Below are 23,913 nucleotides of genomic sequence, written 5' to 3' on the forward strand. Positions count from 1 at the left end.
ACGAACGCGGGAGCAGTGGCACGAGCCACTTGCTTTACCGTGACTACAACGACGACAGGAGATGCCGACAGCCCGAGCACATAAAGTGCTTTGCACCTAAAAATCGCTCGGTGAAAGGGCGTATATAGTTGGACATCGTACGAGCGCAAACGCTACGTCATGTTGGCGAGAACAGCAGCGTCTATAGTTTCTTCTTCTTTCTGGGGTTTTACGTGCCAAAACCAGTCCTCATTATGAGGCACGCCGTAGTGGAGGGCTCCGGATTAATTTTGATCACGCGTCTATAGTTTGACACACTGGCGCAGCCAACGTAACCAGATGCGGCCAACGCGGTCCAACGTGCCCAACATCGAGATGGCTCTTGCTCCATCTGCACGTTCTTCGTGCCAACTGTGCCGACCCACAACGCATTGCATGAAGATTAAAGGTGCCCGCACCACTTCATCGACGGTCGCAGACAGCTGACAGGTGTTCAAAGCGGCGCGAGGGTTGGGGATCGTTCTGCTCATGCTCCTAACCAGCGCCTCCTCTATTTTTTCAATGCCAGCCAGATGCGACTGATCCAACCATTCACCACCCTCTCCGATCGCACTTTCCTACTCTCCCCGTGTTGGCTAGCGTTCCCGCCTATGTTACGGTAGTGAGGGAGAGTACCCTCTGGGCGGCGCCTCACGACGGAAGACGGAGGAAGTGATCCTGATAGACGCGTGAAGCGTCTACCGTATTTCCTCTGGAACAGCAGCGACGCAAGTGTGACGAAAGCAGTCGTACCCTCTGGGTAGCGTCACATCGCAGTCACTCACTGAACTAAGGCGCACCAACGGCTCCCATTGCGGAGCGAGCCATTGCACTGGCATTGAAAAAAGAGGAGGCACTGTCCTAAAAAAGCAGCCAACGGCGCGTGCGTCAAAGTTAAAGAGGGCATGGCATTTCAGCTGGCACAGCACAAGAGGCGTAGCGTGACTGGCCGCAAGCGACGCTCGCCCACGTGCCGAGAACGTCGGACTGTAAACACGCCTTTATAGAGGGAAAGAGCAAAGCTGCACGGCCCGCGCGGCGACACCAGCGTGGCCAACGTGCTCCCGCGCTCTAGCACTCTCGCCATCCACAATGACGCGGAGTTCGAATTATCGGTGGCAGTGCGCATTTCAGTGTGAATTAGTGGGATACGTTACATATTGCTTTCAATACATTGTTGGACGGACTGCGGTGACTATTTCGAATCATCCAAAATTTCGAATAAACGAGTTGTGAATTAACGAGCTTTTACTGCATCAGAATATGCTGACGGCCATTTGACATGCGATGGTTGTGCTAGCGGACGTGAATGGCATGAATTGCGAGACATTTCAGTGCTGTGACGGGCAGTTCGCACTTGCCCATGTGAACATTGGTTCCCAGTTGGTCAGTTGTGTGACATCTGTGAATTGCAGAGGTGAATGTGACCTTATGGTAGGTGGTGGCTTGGTAAAGCAGAAAGAGAACAAAAACAAAAGATGGGTGGCAATGCCACTTTAAAATTCTTGCACCAGCTTCCCATGACATTATGAATTCTGATAGTGTCTGCTCAGGGCTAGTGAAGTGTTTAACGATAAAGAGGAATTTAAATGTATTCAAAATTAAGCCGCAACTTAAAATGGTAACTTCTGTCAGTGTTCCCTACACAGAAAACGGGCAAAATATGTGACAACGTTGTAAAATCTGTGTTGGCACAGACATCACTGGCATTAAAATTTCTGCATGAGAACCAAAAAAGAAAAGTTTAGCCTCCATCTTCTCCACTAGTAATAAACCTTTGTGCACTAAAGAAATGCAAATGGAGATTTGAAGGTGTACTCTTCCTCTCTATGCTGGTTTAGAGGCTCCCGAGCCACTTTTAAAACAAAATTGTGTTTTGACTTCAGATGAACAAGTTACATATATCCGACACGAAAATACTGTTCAGAACACTTATAACTGCTTATAGTGCAGGACCGAATATAATGCAGTTTTTTCTGACTCCTGTTTCCCTTCCCATACAACACAATGTATACCCATACCACGTACTTGTAGAACAGCAGCGTAAGACGAGGTACTGGTTATAATGCAGCTGTCGGAAAATACAGCAGACAACTAAGGCAATGAATACACTCCTCAACAAGGTGCATTAGCCAAAGGGAGAGCGACAAGGACAATGCTTTATTGAAATAATACCGGCAGGTGATACCTGCATTTCGCTGTGAAATGCAGGTTATCATGCGTGTGACCTTGACTTTGTGATGTTGTCTGTTAGGCTGTGTTCCACAAACTTAGTTTGGAGTTTTATTTTATGCTCACACGTGAGCTTTCACCGTTCCTACAAATGCAAATTAGGCATTTGTGGTAGTTGCCAGCCGATTGCCCGCAAGCCCAAACTCTACTTCAAGAGTGCTGCCCTCAGTATAAGCCAATGTGTGTGATCTAATGCCTGATGTTCATTTAATTGTCTACGGGTACAGACATATTAAGAGTGAGCTTCCTGCGACAGGATGCTGCTCGACAATGCCGCTAGCCAGGCCTAACCAATGCGTCCTCGTTGGGAGTTGGGTGACCAAAGTTGCAGGTTGGTGCCAAGTAAATGAAATGCTTCGCAGTGGCTGTGCAGTGGAATCTCGTTGATCGATCTACACGGGAACCGGAAAATAAAGTGTATAATCCAAAAATTGTATCATACAATGTATTATCCAACTAAATCGTATTATTGAAAAAAAAAAAAAGTATCATCCTGAAATACGTATTACGCAGAATTGTATCAACGAGGTTTTGCTGCATACGGCACCTGGTAAGGGGAGGAAACATCAAGAGAGCAAAAGTGAGGGCACTGGTGGCATCGGCAACTAAATGGTAGCAACTTGGTTTGTGGTCACCATGTTTCCGACATAGCGCATGCAGATCTGTCTGAAAAAAATAGATGAAACACTAATCGGCGTCCAAAATTTCACTCACTGTTCTACACTGGCTCTGTACAGTTGGTTGTGGTGATGTGGGGAAGTCCACATAACCGAACAGGTCCGAAAAATCTGTCAGCAATTTGCTTTCCTCTATACCATTTTTTTTTTCCTGTGTTACTTTGTCTGCTTCATGCAAAGACTATGGGACCTGAAACATTAACTCTTTCAACATTAAAAAATTTTAACGAATGTGGTTGCATGCTTCCATTTTCTGATATGCGCGGCTGCTTAGTCAACATGTTTTGTATTCGTCCAGACTATGAAAAAAAAATTTTCTATTACAGTGCAGTACCGCTTTTAGTGCAGATATTTGCGACTTTGGTGGCTTATGTTATGCATGGTACACACTGCACCTTTGTTATATCTGATATTCCTTGTGAGCATATATTTATTACATGCTGATACCAGCAATAAGCTTTTTAGGGTTACTTCGTTATACAGCCAACGCCAGATTTTTTGGACATGCCCATTTCGGATGATTTTGTGGCACCACCATATACCCCTTAGAGCCACTGAATTAGGACGGCAGAAATTTTGGACACTGAAACCTTTCGCCGTCCGATTTTCCCGACTTTTTGTCGTGACCGCAGGTCCGAAACGGCATTAATCGAAGCCACCACCGCCGCCATTTTGATTACCTCGCTGCCTCAAACCAGCACTCTCACACGCTAATCCGCTGCCAGCCGTGGACACTGTGGCAACGCTAGGCCTAGCCAGTTTGACGTTCGCTACCAAGCTTCTTGCTCTTCGGTGCCATGTTTTTCATTAAAAGAATTCACCGTGGTCACCAATGACGCCGACTCCACCTTTGTCATCTTCGCAAGCATCTTCCATCTTTGTCATCTTCCACAAGCAGCCCTTACCCTTTGGTCGGCCACGCTTCGGGGGTGCCACATCACTATCGCTGTTGGCCTCAGGTGCCTTGATGACAGGGCTGCGTGGACTAGAGGTCTTCTGAGGTGTGCACGGAGCCACTACTTCCTCGTGCATTGGTTCATTCTGGCACTGGTTCTGCTGCAAAGGAACATATAAGAAGCAGTTCAATTAGGCTAGCCGTAGTGGTACATTGTGGTTACAGCAGATTTCCAACAATTAAACGTCGTTGGTAACTACAGTGGAACCCTGATTATACAGCTTTCTTAAAACTGCTTGAAACCGTTTAATTCGAGAATTGCTAATCCGACCAACAAGAACTATGTCTAAAATACACCGTTTCACGCGACACGAGTTGTAAAGAGCTTCAATTTAACCTATAGGCTGATACTCTAAAGGACTTAGAAACCTAAACTGCCCAAAAAGTAAAGGCCTGCGCAAATGAATCTCTGAATGTCATTAATGCTGAGTAGTACATCCGTGAACGTAGGCACAGGCACGGTAGCATCTGTGGCATTGTCCTCATCCGAGGCCAGCAGTGTTGGCATGAGGCAATGTCTCCTTGCATGCCCAGTCTCATATTACAACCAGCATGAAACCGGGAACCCAACTACGGATGCGCGAGAAGTTTTGTGTGCTCGCATGTAGACAAAACTCCCTACAAACTGCGTGCATGAATGTGCATATCCAATACAATTTGTGTGCCTTCCAGTGGATAATGGGTTTGAGCTTTGCAAATGCTTTTGTGCTTCTCATACGTGCTTTGGTGGTACAGTCGAACCTACTTGTAATGATACAAGTTTTAACAATACAGTCGCCGACCGATTTTCCGGACTTTGCGGGGACCGAAAAATAGTCCGAAAAATCAAACAGTCCGAAAAACTCGTTCACCTTAAAAAAAGAAAATTTATTAGGCTTAGAGTGGCAAAAAAAAATCTTTAATGCCCTGCCTCATACTACGCGTTGAGGCTATCAGATTTGCTTGCATTTGCGCAAGACTGATGTCGTCTCCCCATACAGTCGACAAGAGTGCCACCGCGTTAACAATCTTCGTTAGCGGAGATCGCCATGGAGATCATATAAACGAGTCCCGTTACTTCGCACGTGGCCTCCACGATCGCTCCAGTCGTCCCATTCGGCGTGTAGCACAGCGGAGAAGTGTAATCTTGCTAACACCGTAACGGCTCAGCAACGGCGCACTGCCGAAGCTGATCGCGGAGACCACGCTTCGCACCCCTTGGCTCTTGCGAAGGGACAGGAGGTGGCGCTGATCACACAAATGCGTCCCCGGAGAGCTTGGAATGTTTGTGAGCAAAAAAAAATAGGACAACTTCTGTGCCTTCGATACAGCCTTTGAGTAGCAAATCGGTAAGTTCCAACTTTTCACAATCTCTGGAAACTGCCCTGAGACGTGCAAGATCCAAGATAAGCTTCAGATAGGCTAACTTTATATTTCGAATTATTGACATATTGAACTATTTCACGATCCCCTTCGAGATCGATATATCCGGGATAGACTGCACTGCTCGAGCACCAATTAGGTGTACCTTTTCATACTGGCAAGTGCACACACAAAGGAACAATTGTATATGCAAAAGGTAGACTTAATGTTACGCGGAGTGCTGTGTGTGCGGCTCATGAGTAATTACGACATTGACTCTCCCGACTGCATGTGTCATGTGGGAAAGCCCAACTGTTGGAAGCCATGAGAGCTGTGCAGTGAAGATGAACATCAGGGGGAATGAGAGAGAGATGCATTTCCACATTGTTGCAGCCATACAGGCAACCATAGGCCATCATGAACAAGTTGTTGCACATTGGATGACATAGTGTTACACCTGCATCAAATATTATCAGCAATGTTGTATGTTTCAAGGCCTAAGCACTAAGGCACCAGTTCTTGGTAGCTTTGACATGACCACGGTAGTTTTCAGTGCTTCCTCTTACAAATCTTTTTACAGCAGAATCTTGTTAATTCGAATAAAACAGAGCTCCTAACTAGGGAGAACCTCTAAATATAACACCTGATTAATTTTGCGGTACAGCACACAAGACCAAAACTGTCACTGGACCTCGCATTAAAAAAGTCATCTTTCCTCCGTGCGCAGCAATGGGATCAAGTGCACTAGGGAGGCTCTTTTTTGCTCCTTTTAAGTCGGGTGGGAAAGGAGGGCACATGTCGCTCTGCTCACTCCAGTTTGGTCTCGGCTCCTCGCGTGTCTTCTTCTTTACGGCCTGTGACAGTACGGTAGCTAGCGACGATTGACAAATTTTCACCTTTGGCTTGGGTTTATCCGAAAAGCCGTCTATGAGAGCGAGAAGTCTTGTTCTAAATAACTGTTGCACCTTGTTGGAACTATAATTCGAGGAGGTTGTTTTCTATTCAAACACATAGAATTTTTTTGCCAGGACCAACAGAGCAGTTTGAATTATCCGTCAATTCCAAATAGATCGGGATTTTACTGTATAAATGCTAGCGTAATGTCTGCTGAATATTACATACGAAGCTTTTCAGCTCCTTGTGGTGTTCCAATGTTGTACAATTATTTAGACTGACATCTTTCATGAACGTGGACACATGCAAACGCGTGCTCACACTCGGCACACACACACAAACACACAGAGTTGCGTTGGCTTACATTTTGGGGGTTGCCACGATATGTGTGCCTTGTCATCCTCGGCCGCTTGGGTGTGGATGGCGGTGAGCTACTGATGCCATTCCTTTCTTCCTCCGAAACCTGTGTCGTTGCACCATTGGTTGCTGGCGCCTCAGTGCTGGTTTCAGTGCAGCGTCCACACTTTTCTGGGAATAAAACACACCAGGCCAAATGTGATGATCATTTGTCTTTTTGCTTTGACCAGTGCAAACAAAGGACTACAAATAGAGCGCAATGCAATGTCTATCACATGAAAAGTGCAATGCTACGAAAAATTTGAGTGACATTGCGCTTCAGCAACCTCACGCTAGGAGCCTGTGGCAGTTTTATGTCTCCAAACGTTACCAGCCATCAATATAAACCTGAAAGATAAGACTTGCTTTTTATTCTTGCATTTTATCTGTATGATTAGTGCTTACAAGGCCACTATCATGTTCCCATTTCAGAGTCTTTATTAAAAATAAAGGTCTCACTCATTTGCTGATGCACTGTGCTGAATTACTGACTGCTGTTTTACAAGATTAAAATACACTATACTTCCGTTAATTCGACTCCGGTTAATAGGATTTTTTGGCTAATTCGATCCCCATCGAAGGTCTGGCCAGTGCCAACACATTTCTATGGGCCAAAACTATCAATACTTCCGATTCCAAAATTGGCCTTCACCAGATCATTCGAACTTCGCCAGTCAGTATGCACATGCGTGACCATTATGATGGCTCCCAACAGCGAACCCTTTAGTGGCAGTGTCTGTCTCGGCAGAGCTTAGGGCACAGCAAATGTATTGAACACGCGTCGTCTAATATTGCCATTAGGTGCATGTATAGTCTCGTCACAGGATCTGGAATGCACCAACACGAACCCACGCACGCATGAGAGGCACGCACGAGGGGCACGGGAATAGGCATCGGCACATCGTCTGCGGGCCTCCGAAGTAAAACTACTTGCGAGGACAAAGGGCAACACTTGGCTTTGCTGTTGCATTATTGCCGATACGGTACGAGATTGCACACGCAGTGACTTATCTGCACCGCGATCTTATCATCAGCTTCACAGACAGCATATGCTTCGGTTTCCGCAGACGCATGTCACTTCTTTCTTTTTAGAGAGGGTCGATTTCCCGCTCATGTTCGCAATGGGATCAAAGAAGAAACAGTCTACCAACAGTTTTCAAAGTAGGCCCACTGGCAAGCATAGCAGACGAGCGCCACGCTGGCAGCGTCAGGGCACTAGTTGCCATAGCAACAGCCAATTGGAAGGCGCCTCTCAGCGTGCCGATGCACTGATCCAATAGGAGGGCCGCGTGCATTGCGAGCTTCGTTAGACCGGCCCCTGACTTTTCCTATGCGACCATCATCGGCAAGGATGTGAAGAACTGAAAGGCGGAACCATAGAGGTTCATACAATAATTAAAAATTATGGGGTTTTACGTGCCAAAACCAGTTCTGATTATGAGGCACGCCGTAGTGGGGGACTCTGGAAATTTGGACCACCTGGGGTTCTTTAACGTGCACCTAAATCTAAGTACACGGGTGTTTTCGCATTTCGCCCCCATCGAAATGCGGCCGCCGTGGCCGGGATTCGATCCCGCGACCTCGTGCTCAGCAGCCCAACACCATAGCCACTGAGCAACCACGGCGGGTGTTCATACAATAATTACTCAAGGGAACTCTGGCGCTAGTGTCTACGGGAGCTGCAATCGGGGCGGTTCAGCCAGGATGGGAATTATGGGAATTACATGGATTTGCCTAAACTTCATCCTTCTGGCTTCAAACGGCTCCACGACTTTGTAAATTTGTCATTTTCACAAAGTACTGTGTAATAAATAATTAAGCAAACTTTAGGGATGGGCGAATAGTGATTTTGAGGTTCGAAGCGAATAGTGATTTGGTCGAATAATTTAGAATCGAATAGTTCGAATAGTACATATTGCCACGGTAATAACAGCACACGCAACAACCGGTCACACAGCAGAACAGCTCCGATCGAGCAGCACGTCTTCGTCGTCTTCGTCTCTCCCCACCGAATCCTCTGCAGCGCGCAAAATAAAGCGCAAGCAAACTGGAACTGCACAACACACGAAAATGTACTGAATTGACGTGTCATTATTCCCCCCCTTGAAAAGCATCGGCTTGATGCTTTTCAAGTAGGAAAGGTAGGTGGTCAGCGTGCGTAATATGGCTTCATCCTAGCCACGTGGACGATGTCCGGTTGTGGTGTACAGCGGGAGTTTCGCGTGGTGCCCTCTGGAACAACTGTGTAGTTGACGTCATTGAGGCGTTGAAGAACTCGGTAAGGCCTGAAATAACGCTAGAGAAGTTTCTCCGACCTCTCGCGCTGGCGGACGGGACTCCAGATCCATACTTTGTCTCCGGGGTGGTAGGTAACTTCTCTGTGGCGGAGATTGTACCTGTGAGCATTGTAGTGTTGCTGAGAGTGAATGCGCAGGCGAGCTAGCTGACGAGCTTCCTCAGCACACTGAGCATATTGGGCAGCATTCACTGTGGTAGATGCGAAGGTGTCGGGCAGGAGCATTACGTCTAACATTGTGGTAACCTGGCGGCCGTGAAAAGCAAGCGGAAAGGAGTAAATCCTGTGGTTCTTGAACGGCGGTATTATAGGCGAAGGTTACGAAAGGAAGGACGCTGTCCCAGTTCTTGTGATCCATGTAGACATACATTGAAAGAATGTCAGCTGATGGTCTTGTTGAGCCGTTCAGGTTAGGCCGTTCGTCTGTGGACTGACAAGCTGTTGCCCGACGAACAGTGCCGCTGAGGGTCATCACTTCTTCCAGGAGTTGGGCTGTGAAAGCGGTCCCTCTGTCGGTAATAACCACTGCTGGTGCACCATGGCGGAGGACGATAGCATGCATGAAGAAATTGGCGATGTCGTTAGCAGTAGCTCGTTGAAGTGGTCTTGTTTCACAGTAACGCGTGAGATAATCTGTCGCAACTTCGATCTGTCAAGCTGGCAACCAATATCCATCGGTTGCCAGCCGAAGATTTAGGAAATGGTCCAAGCAAGTCCATTCCGACTTGTTGAAAGGGTGCCCGAAGTGGTTCGACAGGTTGTGACAAGCCAGCTGGTTTTATGGGCAGCGTCTTGCGCCGCTGGCAGTCTCGGCAAGTCTTCACGTAGTGCTTACCAATACGGGACAGTTTAGGCCAGTAGTACTTGTGGCGGATACGTGCGAGAGTAACCCCAAACGGCCAGAAGACGGTTCGTCGTGACAATCATGCAGGATCTCTCCTCGCATCACAGATGGCACTACCAGAAGATCGGCTTGAGAGTTGGAGTCAAAGCTTTGCTTGTACAAGACGTTGTTGCGGTGAAAAAACTACAAAATTATGCATTGGAATGTACGTGGCAGTTGCGTAAGTTGGCCCTCAAGGTAGTCGATGAGCGGGCGAAGCTCCAGGTCATCACGCTGTTGCTGAGCCAAGTCAGACGCTGTGACGGCGCAGAGGAAACTGTCATCTTCAGTTAGCTCAGGCGTAGTCATTTCTACAGCAGCGCGGGACAGACAGTCGGCATCTGTGTGCTTGCATCCCGACTTATAAACAACCGTAAAGTCGAACTCCTGAAGGCGAAGACTCCATCGAGCAAGGCGGCCTAAGGGGTCTTTGAGACCGGCAAGCCAACACAACGAATGGTGGTCACTGACTACTTTGAAAGGTCTTCCGTACAAATATGGTCGGAACTTCGTTATCGCCCAAACAACAGCTAGACATTCTTTTTCTGTAGTCAAGTAGTTCGATTCGGCCGATGACAAGGTACGACTAGCGTAGGCGATCACTCTTTCTATATCTTCTTGCCGCTGCACAAGGACGGCGCCGAGACTGACATTGCTTGCGTCTGTGTGTACTTCAATGTCGGCGTCTTCGTCGAAGTGACCTAGGATTGGAGGAGTTTGAAATCCACAGCTACGATTTTGTGACCTACGAGAGTTGTAGGTCACAAAAAGCGCGATGTTGCTCGGGGTTCCAAACGAAAGCGACATTGTCTCTTGTGGGATAATGCAAGGGCTCAGCTATTTTCGAAAATTTTGGTACGAAGCGACGGTAATACGCGCAAAGTCCCAAAAAACGGCGAACCTTGCATTTGTTTGTAGGCGTTGAGAAGGCTGCAACAGCTTGCGTTTTTTCAGGATCCGGGCGAATTCCATCGCAGCTTATTACATGACCAAGGAATTTCAGCTCCTCGTAACCGAAGTGGCATTTTTTGGGCTTGAGAGACAGGCTTGCAGTTCGGAGCGAATCAAGCAATGCATGAAGACGCTCAAGATGCTGCTCGAAAGTCTCCGAAAAAAACGACGTCGTCGTCCAAACAAACAAGACCTGTTTGCCACTTAAGACCGGACAAAACAGTGTCCATCATTCTTTGAAAAGTCGCAGGAGCTGAGCACAGGCCAAAAGGAGCACAGGTCCTGATTTTGTCACGAATGATGTCACCAAGCGCTGTAACAGTCGGCTGACAAGCAGTTTTGCGAACTTCCTCAAGCTCTTCGCGCACAACGCTTCGCACAAGCTCTCGGAGTGCTGCTAAATCATGTCCACAGGTGAAACATTACACGGAGGCGACGGTGCTTTGGCGATCGTACTGTTGGGATCGTTGCTGCAATGCTCGCTCTGTTGTCATCGCTTCAACTATGAACTCAGCGACGGTAGCTGGAGGGTTGCGCATGAGTCCAGCGAAGAGTTGTTCTTTCACCCCTCGCATTAAGAGGCGAACTTTCTTTGTCTCGGCCCCCATACCTGGATCAGCACGTCGGAACAAGCGGGACATGTCCTCGACAAACATGGCCATGCTTTCATTTGGCTTCTGAAACCGACTCTGCAGAGCCTGTTTGGCCTTTTCTTTCCTTTCGAGACTGCTATATGTCTCACGAAGCTGTTGTCGAAATTCTTGCCAGCTAGTGATGGAGGCCTCATGATTCTCGAACCACGTGCGAGCGTCGTCTTCAAGGGCAAAGTATACGTAGCGCGGTTTCTTAGCGTCGTCCCATTCATTGACTGCAGCGACTCGGTCGAAGTGTTCAAGCCAATCCTCCCCGTCCTCGAACACATCACCATGAAATGACTTCGGAATGCGCGCTGCATAGATGACTTGGGGTAGAAGTGGATTGGACTGTGTCGCTCTCTTGCGTCTGACTCGTACTTGCCCCTGTGGTTGACATTCTTACTGGGCCCAATGGGCCGTATTCAGGAGGTAGTCCTTGCAAGCGGCGGCTGTGGCGAAGTGCCCGGTTTTCCTCCGGAATCGTGGGAATGGTGGTAGGGACTTGAAGCGTCGGGAAGTCATTAGGGCATAGGATGATACCCAGCACCTCCACCAATTTGTCACGGTAATAACAGCACACGCAACAACCGGTCACACAGCAGAACAGCTCCGATCGAGCAGCACGTCTTCTTCATCGTCTTCGTCTCTCCCCACCGAATCCTCCGCGGCATGCAAAATAAAGCACAAGCAAACTGGAACTGCACAACACACGAAAATGTACTGAATTGACGTGTCAATATCACATATCACAGTAAAACCTAATTAATTCAAATTTCACGGGACGGAAAAAAAATGTTCGAATTAACCGAATGCCGAATTATCAGGGTATCCAGAAAACAATAAGCAAATGCTTACTACGTTAACACGCTTTTATTAGTAGAATGAATGAGCAAATCCTTTTGCTATTTTGCACAAAAGCAGTGCGGCAGCTGCAATTTTCGTCATCTCGTGACTGGTTGGCTCTCGCAGCGGCGATTCGAAGCCTCCAGACTTCCTTCGCAGCATGGCTGCGGCGCGCGCCATCATTTGCGACCCGCTTTGCACTACCGCACGCACATCCCGATTATTTTTTCGCCGGTAAGCTGATTGCCAACAGATCGCACGTCCATCGCGATGTAGCCGGTGCTCTTCATCCTCGACAGCTTTTCACCGAGTCGAACCGAAGCAACTGTTTGTCGCAACCGCTGCAGAGGAAGCCGTGGCCGCTATAGATGCGGTTATGAACAACGACTTCGTTATTTCTTATAAGAACTTTGTTATTTCTTGATCGAATCTGATAAAACTGCATATGCTCATTCAGTTTATTGTGTCGATTTTAAAATCAAATTATATTTTGCATATACATAGTAGTTGCCATGATAATTAATAATCACCTTCTATTGTTTCAAAAAATTAAAATGTTCTGCTAAAGAAAAAGTTGTAAAAAACATATAGTTGGATTCTACAATGTATAAGGATAGCAACGCTGGAAGCAGGTTCAAAATTGAACAATAATTCGTAATTTCAAAGCCCATTGAAGTTATGTGTTCACTGTGTCAATAATAAGAGCAAATGTAGATGTAAATAAAAACTTTTGGAGTTGAAAATTAAAAATCTGCTCTCAGCATTTCCTTCCCAACAAATTTAGCTTTGTGCTGCAAACAAAAAAATAATAGCTCTAGCTGTCCCGGGTCCAAAGATATCGATGCAGCAAACAAGCAAAGGGACCAAAAACCATGTTTTGAGAAAAATAAGAAAAAAGAAACTTTACTCAGTGCTATACAGTAAGAGCTATTTGCATGTTTACATTCAGAATTGACTAGTAAGCCCCGTAGTAATCTGCATGCAGCACTTCACGCATAATGCATTTAGTGACATATATATAGCAAAATAAAAAAAATTTAAATAAAAAGGTGTCATTTGTTGATTACCGGTCACCTCATTTCGTACGCAGCGAGATTGTTCACGAGGGATCGGTTGCACGTTTGGTCGACGTGGCATCAGCGTAGATCGCGCACGAGATGAATAGCTTTAATCGCAAAAAAATGTCATTGTCGTTTGCCAACTACCGGTGCTCCGCGTGTCGTGCACAGCGAGATAGTTCACGAGGAACGGCGTGCACATTTGGCCGCTGCTCACGCGCGGCTAACTCCATGCCGACACGGCATCGCCACAGATTGCACATGAGATGACTATCTCTAAGGCAAGACCACTGTCCCATTCACCTTTGCCCACTGTGGCACCGCAACCTGCGCTTTACACAAGACAGCAGATCATTTATAGAATCGAGGCTTACGATAATGAAGCGCATCTCCAGCTAGCGCATCCGAGCCAGCCCCGGCGGTATCAGCATGGCAGCATCAGCATGAGCGAGAATATACGATTTTCGCTTGGTAGCCGGAGTAGAAGCAGCCTTGCAGTTTTTCTTGAATCTTCTTCACCTGCTTCAAATCGTCAGGCTGCAGTAATTGTGCTGGAATGCTGCATGAACACAGGCTGCTGCCAGAACCACTTTCATCTTCTAAGCCTATTTTGCAGTCGCAGGGGGGGAGGCTTCGGCGGCGCTCGGCACGGCTGGCCGCCTTGCCTAGCGCATCTTCCAAAGCTACTGCGCACTTTGGAAAGTTTAACACCCCTCGTGTCTTTTTTTGCAGCTTCTAGCAAACCGAATTTGACATCGTTTCATGCCACGTTTCGCACGCCTGAGCAGCCCGAGCAGACAGCGAAAATCCGCCAATGGCATGGCGTGCTTACGATCACGTGTCTCAGTCGACGAATGGAACTGCGCATCCGGACAACTTTTTTGCCAGCTTTTTTTTTGTAGCCATTCAGCGCACAGAGTAGCGGTGGCGCGAAGACTAAATGAGAAGAGTGGCTTTTTCAAACAAGACCAAGATGGCTGCGATCGGAAACTTATAACGGCAACTGGGGATCACGGAAAAAGGCCCTTTTTTGTGCGTTCATCAATAAAAATGCAGCTCGCCGACGTGATACAAGACGTCATTACGACGAAAATATTGGTCCAAGACGTGTGAAAATTTCTGAGATAATGCATCAGAGACTGTAGAATCCAAAAATAATGTTTTCAAGAAAAGTGAGTTTTGCGCAATTTTTCGGTCTCGAAGACCCGTGTTCCCCCTTAAACTTGTTCAACATTGAGGCACACAACTCACCTAAGCAGGACCTGCTGAGTGCATGAGGAGGGAGGCAGTTCTGGTGGAAGCACCGATCACAATTCTTGCACAGCACGAAAAGGGCCTAACAAAGAAATGAATAGAAAAAATGTTCAAATGTTTTTCAAGTAAGAGAATCACACAGGAAATGGTGTACAATGGTATTGAGGTAATGTTTGTGTGTTGTAAGCAAACATTATAATTAGAGCAAATCAGCAAATAGTGTTTCTTGATCTTGCTCATTCATCATATCAGTAAGGCACAGCATGAAATTTAATGTTCTACTCACAGCTTGCATTTGTTGGAAAGGGCCTTCATACAGCAGAAAAGCAATCAGATTAAACGCAGGCAGCACCTCTGGACAGTATGCAGACCCTTGACAGTAAAATAAGCTTGTGCGATTAACACTTTTTTGGTTCGAAGTGAAGTCGAAGCGAATAGTTCTAATAGTTGAGAAATTTGCATGAAACCATGACATATAAGCCAGATGTTGACAAATCTAAAAAAGTTAGTTCTTTACTAGACAAGAAGGAAGGACACAGGTTTATCTCTGGGGTAAATTGATTTATTAAGTGCCATTTCTTACAACTCCAGCAACCCAGAAAATTTGTTTACGGGCTCTTCCTTAATGCTGTGCTTCAGTCGATTTAAACATTTTTGGTTTTGGTTTTACGCTTCGGTCTTACGCTTCGGTCTTTGGTCTTACGCTTCGCGTTCACCCGTAGTGCGTCGTCACGATGCTGTGAAGTGCGACCTTGACTGCATGACACCGGCAGTTTATTATGTGTTGCATAAATTCAGCATGATGCATTCAGACTACACAAAATTTAACCCATTTCATTTTGTAAGCAAACATATGAACAGATGAACTGTCAGCGCACAGATAAACAGACTATTTTGTAAGCGCACAGGTGCATTTGCTGTTTCTGCGGTCCTTAGTCTAGCCGACGCCCCTTATCTGTGACGCGACCGCTCCTGTCCTTGACTACTACTGGCAAGGCACCTTGTGACCTAATCATAGATAAATGGCAAACTTCCAGCAGCCGTTCGCCAGCCACCGTCACACCTGCCTTGGCTGTCAGGCCTAACTAGCGCTGTTTCACTGGGTGCCGGGAACTAATGTTACGGTTTTGTGCCGGGTCGACGCAAATCTATTCACAGCAGCCGTATGGCTCTCGGGTAGCCGCACGGCTGCCCGCCACAAATTAAATGTTTTAATTTTTGGATAATAGCAGATGCCGATTTTTGATGCACATATAACAAACATAAAAAAAAATTTAAAACTTCAGCAGTGAAATTGGCGTGAGATTTATATGCGAATTTCGACTTGAGGTGTGACTTCACGGCAGCGCGGTCCGTAGCTGCTGTTGCATCCCGATTTGGCAGGGCGCACTCTTTGGCTGTTTCCATCGAGGCAGGCTCTTTCATCAGCGTCGCCCAGATGGTGACAGTGCCCGACACCGATGCTGATGGGCAAACAAGCACCCCAAATCGGCAGTGCGCATCCTTTGGGTGCTTCCCCGATGCCACCCCCTTCATCAGCGGCCGCCTACCTGGCGACAGTGCCCGACACCGACTATGACAAGCTGACCGTCGCGGAGATGCCACTGATTGATGTGAGGGGCCAACTTCGTGGAATTACTACCGTGGGAACGGCGACGATCTCGGTATCCCAAATGGCCACGCAGTTGAGGCAAATGCGAGGTTGCAACATTAGAGGCAGAGTTTTGTGAACAATAAGACCTCTCTGATTGGCCGCACCAAGTTCGTTAGATTCCCCAGTTGAAGACGACTGTTTTATAAGCAGACACCTTGGGTGCACCAGTGGTGTGTCCTGACGTGTTCTGATTTGTGCTCAGACATGTAGTGAGCTGAGACTTTCAAAGTGCTCTTCCATGGAGTGGGCTTCCATATTTGGAACCACTGTAAATATGTAGAATAAACCCTTTTTTCTCTCGCTCTTACTCCCGGACGTACTCATCCCTTTGGCTGAAGGATCACCGGCCCAAACGCTACCCCGAGTCCCAACACCGTACGGCTGCCCACCGCCGATAATATGTTTTAATGTTTGGATAATTGAGCAGATGCCGATTTTTGATGCACATTTAACACACATAAAAAAAATTAAAAACTTTAGCAGTGAAATTGGGGTGCAATTTATATGCGAATTTTGACTCGAGGTGTGGCTTCACAGCAGCGTGGACCGCGCTGCCGTGAAGCCACACCTATAAGCCCCATGAAGCATATAATCAAAGTGTTTTGCATCAAGCAGTTTGGTGCAACTCACACTGGGCGATTCTGGCTGGTGGCATGTCTCACATACTCGACACCGGTGGCACTTCCAGTCGTAGGTTGTGACCACTTTAGCCGCTTGCTCTGAGAGACCCAAGCAGAAGGGGTGAGCTGAAATGAAAAACGGACAAGTGCTTAACCATTTTTAATGACGGCATATATAAATAACAGAAAAAGAATTTTATTTTCTATCTAAATGTGCAAAGCACATCTAGAATAAGCATAATCAATGAAAAGAGAAAATATGTTGCGGAAGCTTTTCTAGCAATAGGAGGCAAGCACCAAGCAGAAAACTGGAAGTGGTCTTCACAACAAGACACCTCTGGTTTCATTTGGAATTTCGTAGACAGCTCTTGCCATATGTGAATCATATGTGTACTTTTCATTTCCTTTACATCACGTGTGACACCACTGCAGCCGGAGATCTTGCATCGGTCTATCTCCTCTGACAGTGCTTTCCAAAGAAAGCGAGTTGTGTGCCAAACTTTTTTTTTTCTTGTCCCGTGTTCCTGCTCTAAACCAAAAAATTATGCTTGATGCTTGTCATTCAGTGTTGGCCAAAGAGATTTAGCCAGAAAATGTTGTACTCAGTACCGAAACTCAGCAAGAAAAAAATGTTTTTTTTTTTGGTATGTTGCCTGTAGGCAACATTCGTCAGTTGTAAAGGGTTAACTGCTTAGACTAGTTCCTACATACAAAGTGCAGCTAACAAATTAAGGAAACTTTGTTATGAAAAGCAACAACGCGTTTCCTTCAGTTTTTCAATGTGAAACAGTCCTGAGCATAAGTTTCATATCTTCAGGTCTTCGTGCTAAAGGGGTGAAGACTTCCCAAAGGAAGATAACCAGAAATTTCTTTCACTATACCATGTATGTATATACTGTGACTAAATCCTGATGTCGTGTTCTTGCACTGTTAAGACCATCTAAGACAAAAAACTAAAAAATATTTATCAAAATGGGATTTCATCCTTACAGAACTGTTAAAAGCACCGTGACGCACAAGAATGCTCTCTTCGTAGCGCTGATGCCGGGGAATGTACATCACTGGCCAAAATGCATGTGGCCATCTTGAGGCAACATTTTGACAAATGTTTCTGCTCACTAAAGAGACGTGAAATGAGCTTTTGCTCACAGAAACTACAAAGTGGATAACACTTCTCAGATTCAACAGCATTTATTCACACTGCTGAGCTAACCTTGTAAATGCCGTGAATTTCCAAGCAGAATCAAGAACTGCATCTACCAGCAGAGGCAGGTTCAAGAAAAATGTCTCCCAGGTCTAGATCAAGCCACAACCATTGTCCTGTGATGGAGGACAACGGTGTGATGGATGACCAGCTATGCCATGGCTGTTTAGTGCATTCAAGGGCTTAGAAAAACTAGGCATGGCTGTAGAGCAAAAGCAGCCCGTTAGACAATGCCCCAAGAAGTTTTACATAAATTACAGTGCAGTCGATAGCTGTGGTACCTTAAAGGAGTACTGAGATGACATTTTCAACTTATCACTTTTTTTTGCCATAAATGAAGGTCCTGGGCCTTGAAACCCTAGCAAAGCGTACTACCAGGCCACAGAGCAACCTAAACAATTTATTCTAATAGATTTTTGACGAACCAGTTTTAATTTCTTACATGAGAAGGCTTTTGTGTCATGACGTCGTGAAGCTGATGGGAGCAGCACATCACCACGTACTGACACTCACTCCGGCTTGCACAGTAGTATGCTATATTGCTACTCATTGCACCGCCCCATGTAGCAGCAAATCAAATCACTAAAGAAACTGGAGCGAGTGCGAAAGCATTGTGATGTCACGACACATACAGCTGCTGGTAAATGAAACCGAGACTAGCTTATAAGAAAGCTATTAGCATATAATAAATTATTCAGGGTGCTGTAAGGCTTGCCAGTATCTTTTTTAGTGTTCAAGGTGCACAAATGTCACTTAACATAAGAAAGTTAAAAGTTGCATGCATGAGCTCACATCTCTTTTAAGACACCCCTGAATTTGTGTGTCAATATGGGTGGCGCGTCTGCATACCAGTCATGTAGGTCCACAGCGCGAAACTTTATTTTCAAGCATTTGACAACACTGATGAAAATTGTCAAAAACATCACGATTCTCAATAAGAGAGAAGAGTCCAGGACAGCCATCGCTGCAAGATGCTTGTGAGGTGTTCTTACCGCATCTGTATTATACAGATGCTATGTCGCTGGCTCAACCGTTGTAGTAGTAAAAAAGTGTACCAGGTGTTCATAAAATCAAAGATCCCCGTTAGGCAATCCACACCAAGCTGATGGCCCCAAGAACACACTGTGCCATAATCCCAGAGACCTGCATGTTTCAAAAGCCACAACGATAATTGTGCTGTCTACTTGCCTCCAGAAAAGCAAACTGGTTAGGCCCTTGCTTTGGACGAGGATGAATTTCTTTTTGTTGTACATCAATAGAGCAGAAACTCGTAGATCAACAACCACAGCCGTTGCCCTAAAATTGTTGTGTAATGTGCCTTTAGCTATATTGCAGACACCTCCAGAATGCACTTTACAGCGAGAGCTGTCATTGCAGATTGAGCATTGCCAGTCGAGGGTATTATCTATCGTGTTTCCTTGGCAGAAGTTGCCAGGAAAGAAAAACCCATGTCACCACCCCCGAACTTTTATTTAATGTATGCAAATGATCAGCTGTCGATCCCCCACTGATATTAACTCGTCACCACCATTGTGCTGTTGTCATCCTTGTGTTCGAGCCACCGTTTTGGGCATCACTCAAGGCATTTGTCGGAGAACCTTTTTAGTCTTTTCTGATATGTTTCCATACATACGAGAAACTGAACGAGAAAGACTCGTTGGCTCGAGCATGGCGAGTGGAGGATGGGCGCCCACACTCACCGCACGTCTCGCATTGGGAGCAGGATATTAGCTGCGCGGGCGGGCTGCGACGGCTCTCGAGCAGTGCCTGGGAGCATACGCTGCACAGAGGCTCTGAGGACAGGCGCGACCGCACCTGTCGCAGCCGCTTGTTCGGTACTTCCCCTGCTTCCAGTGGAAGAAAGCGGGACGGGATACAAACGGAAAAAGCTACAGCCACTCCCACAGGTTCTTTTGACCTCCGATTATGAAAAAAACTGCTATTTACTTACGTTTAAGGCCGATACTATGTGCTTTTTAATATCTTGAGTACAGAGAACTGTAGAGTCCTGTAAGAACCGAGCTGTGGAGAACTGTGAGGAGTGAACTGTAGAGTCGGCCTGTATTCAGGGATACCATTTTGGTGAGCTATTGCATACTTAACCCTACTTGAACGACACAAGCATCGGGAGCTTTCTGACATCGAGTTTCTTACAGCCAATGAAAGAGGATGTGTAATGAGAGAGCGTTCTATGTCACAAAATCATACAAGTAGCTCACTAGAGAGAATACGATCACGTTCATTTTACCCCTGTTGATGCTTTTTTAGCCTACATTTCATTTTTCTTTTTTTTTTAACCATCCGTTTTGTTATCTACATGCATTTGAAACCAGCCCACTTTAGTAAATACTATATTTGAGCCAATGTCATGCTGTGGCTACCATGAATACATTCTAACTTCCACAGTTCCACGCTGTTTCTTGTTCGTGACTTATTTGTATGGTGGAAATCGAAGTGCAAGAGCCGCTTCAACACATAGTATGTTACCTAAGCATTCCTGCGCACTTTAGAAATGCACCCACAGCAGGTCACTCTCAGTACACTGGCAGCAAATTATTTCTTCACTTGTCAGCACACATTCTCCTGTTTAGGAGATCCATGCCAAGCACACACTGTGCGGTCATACAACTTCAGCCATTTTTCTGACCTGCGACTGTGTAGCACTTGGCACGAATGATAATTTAAGAGCATCTGAGACCTCTTACAGGATTCCACCGATATAAAATGAACGAGGGAGAGATTAATATACAAAAACATTTCTTTGTTTTTTCTCTCAGTTTATATCGGAAACCAGCAAGTCAATTTTTATGGCTGTTATATGTGTGTTTTCCCCAACAAAAGAACGGTAGCTCATTGCGCTCGATGAAAATCAAAGTTTCACACGAGAAAATGTGCTAATTTCTCCTCAAGTTTGAGACTCGTGTTTGCATTTTCTAAATTAATTCAAAGCAAAGTTTCCACTTCAACTGAGCTAGCTATACAGTGTGCCAAGTGTGCAGGAAGCAGCAATTTATTCATTCTGGTATGTCCCCGCCTATACATCTAAGTTGCTTTAGCAACTTTTGGGCCTATCTGCTACAGATTTTCTGCTGACATGAAAGCACTGGTTGATTCTAGAGTTTGAAAGCTTCGAAAATTTTGCTTTTTGCAACAAATGGTATAGTACAGCTTTATTAAAAGAGGCATGGCTCATCGGCCTAATGGAGCTGGGGAATCGGGAGATGAGGACAAATAAAGTAAAAGGCATTAGTGAGTGGTGAAAGTTTCATGAAAACCTCATCAATAACGTTTATCTCTATCATAAAACATTGTTTAAAAGGTTAAGGAAAGAAAAGTAAAAAGCAAAAACATCCTTCTTTGCCACCTTCAGAATGGTCATTGAAGTGAGTTATACCTTGATCACAAAATACTGTTGAGAGACAAAACCATGTGAACTCTTCACTTTTGGAATGATCCTAAAGGCAGTTGTGTCAACCACAGAACATTGTATGAATCAGCAATGTCAACTGTTCAACATTGGATGACTTTTACCAAATTCAAAAGAGCAGAACAAGTAAGTACTGCTGCAAAATGTTTTTTTAAACACTACAAAACAAAAATGGTCATTGTACCCTATTTTGCACTTTTTTAAAAACTGTTTCTATCAAAATGGTCCATTTTTGGAACATTGGTGCTTGGAGGTTTCGGCCATAATGCATCCTCTCTACTGTGCAATCCTATTTTTCTGTCTGACTGGTAGTTCGACCTAATAAATACAGAAATGAACAAGTCTTGTTTGCCCGCCGGCACAGGGTATTTGCCTGCCAAGAACACGTTGTTACATGACGGACAGAAGATGCAGTTGTTCTGAATGACTCGTACGGCTTGCAGCGGCACAGTTTTCTGGATCAGACCTTTTGCACACGTGAGTAGAAAAGCGGCAAAATATTGATACATTTTTTCTAAGCAAATATTAGTACTAGTGCCTGCACTTTTTTTCTTTTTTAGGTTATGACGAAGTGCTTTCTAACTCTCAACGAGGCTTTTGATTTGTTCTGCAGTCTCGCCCAATGAAAAACAAGCGAATACTTCAATCTGTTAACACCTGACGAATATAGGAACATTACAGATGAGGAACACATAAATGAAAATAATTTGGGTGAGGCAATTCTTGCAGATGTTTGCGGTCACGTTGAACTCTTCCAGAGCAAATACAGTGAAACTGCTTAAGAACAAAAGGCATGTGCTGACAGAAAGCCCGAAACGCGAAAAGAAGGCTTTAGCCACAGTCACAAGAAAATAGCAAGCCGGAGCTTCCTACACTTAACTGTAGTATGCAGGGCCCAAACATAAAGATGTACAGAGTAAGGCATTCAGCTTCTTCTGCAGGCAGAATCGTGGAGGAAATCTGCTCATTTTGACAAAACACTTTCTAAGGAACGCCCAAGTATCCTACTGAAAGAATTTCTCGAGTTTCCACACACAAGTACGTTTTCCCTGTTCTGTAAGCTACTGATGCCCAAATACCAGACGCCTCTAGCTGAAATAACGAGAAGGTACACACATGAAAAAGACATGCTATTGAACGTAACTCCATTAGATATCGGTCAGCTTTTTGGCCTTATGCTACTCAGCTGTTATCATTCAGTGCCATCAGAAGACGCATACTGGAGCACTGCCGAAGACCTCGCTGTTCCCTTTGTAGCTACAGTTATGCATCAGAAGCAATTTCATGACTCCCAAGAGATTTTTTCATGTCGTAGGCAGCAGCCCTTTGAAACAATATGATAGGAAGGATGAGAAATGTCGCTCCTAGTTATGATGATCTGTTGAAGAAGCTGAGACAGCTTGGTAGAGTATTTCACAAACACCTCAGCATTGATGAATCAATGCTGAGGTGCTGAGCTCTATGGGTATTATTCACGCAAACTACTAATTCGCGGAAAGCCCATTCATTTCGGGCACAAAATACGGATGCTGTGCTTGTCAGATGGATATCCTTATGGAATGAAAATCTACACTGGAAAAAAAAAAAAAAAGACGAAAGTGAACCCACCACCTGGTTTCAGAGTCGTGAACAAAATGGTGACGGTTTAGCAACGTCCTGAGCAACATGAAGTATACTTTGACAACTTTTTTTACATTGCAGTCTCTTACAGGCACTTTCTGAATCCAGAGTCATGACAACAGGAGCTGTCTGTGAAGTAAGAATGGGCGGCTGCCCTTTGAAAAATTCAAAAAAACCTCGCAAAGGAGAAGATCGGATCATTTCACTAAAGGTTCCATGTAGTTGTATATTTTTATAGGTCGAACGACAGTGTCATTGCGATAGTTGCGTCTACCTACCTAAGCCATCAATCACTTGGTAATGCAAAGCATTACTCATGGTCAAAGAAAAAGAAAGACGTTCCTCAGCCCCATCTTGTACGGAGGTATAATGAAAGAATGCACAGCATTAACGTGCTAAATCGGCTTCTAAGCAGCTACAGCCCCAAGCTACGAAGCAAAAAGTGGTGGTGGAATCTTTTCAGCAATGCTCTCAACATGGCGGTCGCCACCACTTCACTGCGACCTCCACAAAGGCACTGAAGCTGGAATGATGCACTTGAACTTCAGATAGGAAATCCTAATTTCTCTTCTTCGCCCGAAAATGGAGCTCACCATCCAACGTTTGCCACAAGCACACAAAGCCGTGCGCAGGATCGGATGCTGGACCGTAAGAAGCGCTTCCTGCTTTTTCATTTTTTGTTTTCTGCCGGCAGTTTGGCAGTCGTCCCAACCCGCCAGTGGGGCTCGGTGGCCAAAAACCTGCTCCACCGGCAAACCTGCTCCACCGGCAAGTGCAAAAACCAGAAACTGACTCCACCAATTCCTACAATTTGTAGGGTACCGCAGGTGGTGCTAGCATTTCCAAAGAGGTATATGACAACTGTTTATCTCGTGAACCTTCAAAAGGCTTCTTAAAACAGGTTATCTCAACTGAAGACCTGCCAACATTAAAACCAACAAAGTAGTAAGCCCAA

The 23,913-nt window shown here is 45.6% G+C and overlaps 1 protein-coding gene across 4 annotated transcripts in view; it reads right to left on the bottom strand.

Moving 5' to 3' along the window:
• The window catches only part of LOC119455674 (histone acetyltransferase KAT7-like), an 81,780-nt gene that overhangs the window by 54,006 nt on the left and 3,861 nt on the right, over positions 1-23,913 (bottom strand). For 2 of the 4 annotated variants that reach the window (XM_049668941.1, XM_037717096.2), the window contains exons 4-8: positions 19,612-19,758; positions 16,718-16,833; positions 14,431-14,515; positions 6,482-6,645; positions 3,833-3,983 (exon numbers count right to left, since the gene is read on the bottom strand). In XM_049668941.1, coding sequence (XP_049524898.1) covers positions 3,833-3,983; positions 6,482-6,645; positions 14,431-14,515; positions 16,718-16,833; positions 19,612-19,758 — 663 coding nt within the window. The remainder of the gene's footprint in view (positions 1-3,832; positions 3,984-6,481; positions 6,646-14,430; positions 14,516-16,717; positions 16,834-19,611; positions 19,759-23,913) is intronic. The other 2 variants (XM_049668942.1, XM_049668943.1) reach the window with 2 other exon arrangements.

This window comes from Dermacentor silvarum, chromosome 6 (assembly GCF_013339745.2).
Source record: "Dermacentor silvarum isolate Dsil-2018 chromosome 6, BIME_Dsil_1.4, whole genome shotgun sequence".
NCBI lineage: Eukaryota > Metazoa > Arthropoda > Arachnida > Ixodida > Ixodidae > Dermacentor > Dermacentor silvarum.